The sequence below is a fragment of the Onychostoma macrolepis genome, chromosome 13 (genome assembly GCF_012432095.1).
Source record: "Onychostoma macrolepis isolate SWU-2019 chromosome 13, ASM1243209v1, whole genome shotgun sequence".
Taxonomy (NCBI): Eukaryota; Metazoa; Chordata; class Actinopteri; order Cypriniformes; family Cyprinidae; genus Onychostoma; species Onychostoma macrolepis.
This window is the reverse complement of record NC_081167.1, coordinates 29,911,751-29,917,352: the sequence shown is the minus strand read 5'-3', so window position 1 is coordinate 29,917,352 and position 5,602 is coordinate 29,911,751. Positions and strand designations below refer to the sequence as shown.

The 5,602-nt window shown below is 43.3% G+C and overlaps 1 protein-coding gene across 1 annotated transcript; it reads left to right on the top strand.

Moving 5' to 3' along the window:
* Window positions 1-373: 373 nt before the first annotated feature.
* Window positions 374-3,430, top strand: irf2bp2a (interferon regulatory factor 2 binding protein 2a). Its single transcript, XM_058795405.1, has 2 exons — window positions 374-1,346; window positions 2,318-3,430. Exons 1-2 carry the CDS (start codon window positions 581-583, stop codon window positions 3,016-3,018), a joined length of 1,467 nt encoding a protein of 488 aa, XP_058651388.1. The 5' UTR covers window positions 374-580; the 3' UTR covers window positions 3,019-3,430.
* The last annotated feature ends 2,172 nt before the right edge of the window (window positions 3,431-5,602 follow it).

The following is a 5,602-nucleotide window of genomic DNA, read 5'->3' as shown; positions in this document are numbered from 1 at the left end:
CCAGGGGAACCTCGCCAAAAAACGGAACGCGTTTTTACCGGGGAGACCCCCCTGATGCAAAGGTGATATAATACAAAGTATATGTTATACATTTACATACATTAAAAAAAAAAAATATATATATATATATAATATATATATATACACACACACACACATCTATAAACTTTTGAGGATTTACGGTGCCGATGACCGTTAAACGGGTCATCACAGTCTTGTGAAAAGGGTCCTTTTGGGCTAGTTTGAAGAAGCAATTGGGCGGGTTTTATTGTGACAATCTGGCAACCCTGGCCGAGAGAGCGCCGCCAGCGCGCATGCGCCGGAGGGGGAGTTCTATCGAAGAATCAAGTAAATAGAATCGGAGCGTCAGTGACGTCACTGCTCCACATTGAGCCCCAGTCTGGACGCGGTTGTAGTGAGTGAGAGAGAGCGAGCGAGCGAGCGTCGTAGTAAAGCGCACACTACTATGAAGTTCTGTTTGTAACTCAATTATTACTCGAGAGGAGACTACCTCGTTTTCCCGCGAACATTTCTGACAGGATTGTGCTGTACTTCGGAGGGTTTTCCACCTAAAAGAGCGATGTCGTCTGCGGCGGTTGCTGCTTCGAGGAGGCAGTCGTGTTATTTATGCGACTTGCCCCGCATGCCGTGGGCTATGATCTGGGATTTTACCGAGCCCGTTTGCAGGGGATGCGTGAACTACGAAGGAGCAGACAGGATCGAGTTTGTCATTGAAACCGCGCGGCAGCTCAAAAGAGCCCATGGATTTCAGGACGGCAGACCGGCGGCGAAACAGTTATCGGGGAAAGAGATCCAGGCGTTGAATCACGCGTCTGGAGACCCGGTTTCGCGTCCGCCGCAGCCCTTGGACCGTTACCCGCTGTCCTCGGAGCGTCCACCCAGACTGGGACCGGAATACCAGTCTGCGAGGCAGGCGAACGGCATCCCGGTCCCGAACGGATTCTCAAAACCGGACGATCCTCCAGAGCTCAACCGGCAGAGTCCAAACCCGCGCAGGACTAGCGGCGTGCCGCCCAATTTAGTGCCTCTGGTGAACGGCAGCATGGTTCACGCGATCAACGGCAGACCCGGTCTCAGCCCCGCCGATCTCGGCGGGAACAAGCGGCCAGCCTCGGTCTCCAGCACCGAGCACGACAAGGACAAGCTCAGACCGGACAGCCTGACACCGGAGATCAGCGACAGCCACAAAACTCGCGCAGACGACTGGATCAAGAACAAAACGTCCCGGGATTTAATGGCGCTCAACGCGTTCGACAACAGATTTAAGAAGGAGCACATGCAGCAGAGAGTCATGTACGAAACTAACGCTCCTGCGTCCAAATCAGGTACCATTTTTGGTGTGTTTTCAGTGTAGTTGTAAATGGATGGACAGATATATGTGCATATGTATATTCACTTTGTACTGTTAGACATATGTGACCCTGCACCACAAAACCAGTCATAAGGGTCAATTTTTGGAAATTGAGATTTGTACATCATTTGAAAGCTGCATAAGTAAGCTTTCCATTGATGTATGGTTTGTTAGGATATAGGACAAAATTTGGCTGAGATACAACTATTTGAAAACCTGGAATTTGAGGGAGCAAAAACAAATAAGTAAATATATATATATAAGAAAAATAACCTTTAAAGTTGTCCAAATGAAGTTCTTAGCCATGCATATTACTAATCAAAAATTAAGTTTTGATATATTTACAGTAGGAAGTTTACAAAATATCTTCATGGAACATGATCTTTACTTAATATCATAATGATTTTTGTCATAAAAGAAAAATCTATAATTTTGACCCATAAAATGTATTGTTGGCTATTGCTTCAAATATACCCGTGCTACTTAAGACTGGTTTTGTGGTCGAGGGTCACACGTATATAATATATATATATATATATATATAATAGATAGATAGATGCATGCAATACAATGCAATGCTACTGTAGTCTCATAAATAGCCTGCTTTGAATGAGAGCACTATGGCATGAGTCAGCTGCAAGAAAATTTCCGCTGATCAAAGCTCAACGTGTATTTGCATGTGGTGCATTTGCAGTCAGCCTCATTGTTGCGTCTGGCACTACTACATTGCATCGCTGCGTCTGCCACATTGTCATCATTGCATAAAGACGCTTTATGCCCTGTAATTAGAATTAACTGCTGGTTTCGTCTGGCCAGAGGAGAATGACACACTATTTCCCTGTTTAATACTGTAAAGCAGCTTTGACACAATTTGCATTGTAAAAAGCGCTGTATATATAATGGTGACTTGACTTGTAATTCATGCATGCTCGTCCTTTTTTGCAGATCGAGGCAAACATCCCAAGAATCTGAAGAGAAAAGCCTCGCCGGAGCCGGACGGGGAGGGTGGCACCGCCGCCAAGATTAACGGAGACGGACAGCAGTGGCTCCCGGCGGGAGACGGATTGAAAATGCCCCCAGTGCCACCGCCCAGCTTCTCCTCCCCGCCCTCCACGATATCCCCTCACCCTCGCACCACCCCGCCGGAGGCCTCCGGCCAGAACGGAAGTTCGCCCATCGCGGCGCTCATTCTGGCCGCGGACAACGCTGGAGGAAACAGCTCGCCCAAGGACGCCAACCAGGTGCACTCGACCACGCGCAGAAACAGCAGCAGCCCGCTTTCTCCCAACCAGCGGCGGCTGGCGCAGGGCACCGTGACCCCTCACGTTCCGGGCATGGATCCGGTGCATCCGCAGAGCATCCCAGACTCCTCGGTTCCCAGCAGCATCCCACTGTGCTGCACGCTTTGCCACGAGAGGCTGGAGGACACACACTTTGTGCAGTGCCCTTCGGTGGCGTCTCACAAGTTCTGCTTCCCTTGCTCCCGGGAGAGCATCAAACAGCAGGGCGCGACCGGAGAAGTGTACTGTCCGAGCGGCGAGAAATGCCCCCTGGTGGGCTCCAACGTACCGTGGGCTTTCATGCAAGGTGAAATAGCCACCATTCTGGCAGGAGACGTCAAAGTAAAAAAGGAGAGAGACACTTGATTGCGCTTTCTTTTTTTTTCTTTTTTTTTGAAAATATTCTGGTCTATATAAATATATAAATATGAATATCCCATGCATACCATCCAGACAGAAACTAACGGACTTGTATATAATGGACATGAGGGACATGCATACTTGGTAAACATTGCTGTACATTTTTTTGATTTTTGAATACATTGTGTTTCTATATTTTTTGAAGATAAAAGGTATGTACTCATTATAACGGACTACGTTCTTTGTCGATGTTTAACGATTTCTTGATGTACTTTTAGGTATGGTGGCAGTTCCTGTTAAACGTAGAATGTGACTAATGCAACTCTACGAGCACTTGGCAAACATTGGAAAACGCTTCTAGCTGTACTTGTATGCACTTGTTTAAAATTGCCAAATACATTTTCTGATCTTGTATTAACATAGAGTCTCTGCTTGCTTCTTCTGAGGATCTGAGCACAGGAGCAGTTGCTTTCGCTGGCTGGGCGCACGTCCAACGTACGTCGTCTCGGATATGTTTTTCAATTATGAAGCTCAACCAGGTTCGCGCTTTACATTACAGGGTTTGTGTTACGGTGCATTTGGTAAACGCTGTAGCCTAGTTAATATATAATTATTATTTTCCGGAGTAGCTTGTTATTGCAGTTGTAGTCAAAGCAGTGACGTGTAATATGAGCACTGGCGTGTAAATCATTACCTTAACCAGTTCTCTGGGTCGTGTTTGGGTCGTTAGGTAGAAGGGCTTTGTGCATTGTGTGCTGCAGGAAATTGCCTCGTCAGACATGGGTGGAGCTGGGTGAAACGACTTGCGTGTGTTGACTAATGCTGAAAAACCCTACCATCTGTTTCGTCATCTCAGCTACTCCAAGACTTTTTGACTTAAGCATTTAGACCTGTTTTAGAAGTATATTTAATATTAAAACTCAGGCAAAATATTTCAAAACAAAATGCATCTGATTTGTTGCTCATTATCAATGCTAGTAGTTATATAACAGTGCAGTGTTTTGGAAAGCATGAGTATGACTCTTTCCACACATGCGCAGGGCCTCGAGAGACGCAATGATTATGGTAGTTTGTAAAACAACACGTGGTCAACTCTGGAATTCCCGAGTCACTGTCCCTGGTTTACACTTGTTTAGTATCAGGCCGTCAGTAGGAGTCTATTTTAATCTGTGATATCCGTTTTAGCTTTACTTGGAGAGTGTTTTGTTTGAATTTGCATGTTAAAAATATCCACTCATGCATTTATTTATAGCAGGTTTAAATGCAAGCATGCATGCATTACATTTTGCTACACGGTATCAATGCAAAGTTACGTAACACAAGCAGTAAAACAATGCAGTGAAGTAGTTTGACATGAATGTAAATCTCTCCCAAAATGTGCTTTAAAAAATGCGATGAATTGTGTTAGCTTGTAAAACAACACGTGGTCACATGCTCAACTCTGGAATTCCAAAGTCACATTCCCTAGTTTACTCTTGTTATAGGAATTTAACGTGGCTTGTATGTTTTTGCATATAGTGTTTTTGTTTGAATTAGCATGTAAAAAATATTCGCCAATGCATTCATTTATATCAGTTTTAAATGCATGCAAACATCAGGTTTAAACAGTTATGTAACAGCAGCAGTTCAACAATGCAATTAAGTGGTTTGGCGTACACAAATATAAATCCCTACCCACACATGCACTGAGCCTCAAAAGAAATACAATGAATGCAGTAGCTTGTAAAACAACATGTGGTCACATGCTCAACTCTGGAATTCACTAGTCGTTGTCCCTAGTTTACTCTTGTTCGTTTTCTTAACTACAGTAAATAGGGTGTTTTTTGGTTGAATTTGCATGTTAAAAATATCCACCAATGCATTCATGCCTTTTTATTGCGATTTATAAATGCATGCATTCATTCAATTTTGCTGCAAAATATAAAGCCAAACAGTTCTACATAATGGGAGAAGTGCAACAATGCAATAAAGTGGTTTGGCTTACTTTAATATAAAGCTCTTTCCACACATGCACAGAGACTCAAAAAAAAAAAATGCAATGAATGCGATAGATGTAAAACAACACTTGATCATATGCTTAACAATGGAATTTGAGTTATTCTCCCTAGTTTACTCTTGTTTGTTTTTTTAGTACCGAACAAGTAATTTGAAATAGTAATTCAATGGGGCATGTTATCAATTTAAGTTTGGCATATAGGTTGTTTTTGTTTGAATTATTGCAGTTTTAAATGCATGCATGCATGCATACAAGAGAGCATCAGATTTTGCTGCGCAGTATCAATGCAAAAAGTTACATAACAGGAGCAATGCAATAATGCATTGAAGTGGTGTGACGTACATGAATATATATCTCTCCCCAAACATGCACAGAGCAAAAGAAATGCAATGCATGCAGTAGCTTGTAAAACAACACATGGTCACATTCTCAACTCTGGAATAGCTGAGTCACTCTCGCTAGTTTACTCGTATCTTAGTGATCTGAAGTGGCACGTATGTTATCCGTTTAAGGTTTGCATATAAAGGGTGTTTTTTTTTGTTATACCTTCATGTCTTTATTGCAGTTTTAAATGCATGCATGCGTCAGATTTTG

Bases quoted from the DNA above. Each gene is read 5' to 3' on its own strand.
- irf2bp2a (XM_058795405.1), top strand. From the start codon at position 581: ATGTCGTCTGCGGCGGTTGCTGCTTCGAGGAGGCAGTCGTGTTATTTA. The intron at 1,347-2,317 runs GTACCATTTTTG...CCTTTTTTGCAG, and splicing joins CGCTCCTGCGTCCAAATCAG to ATCGAGGCAAACATCCCAAG.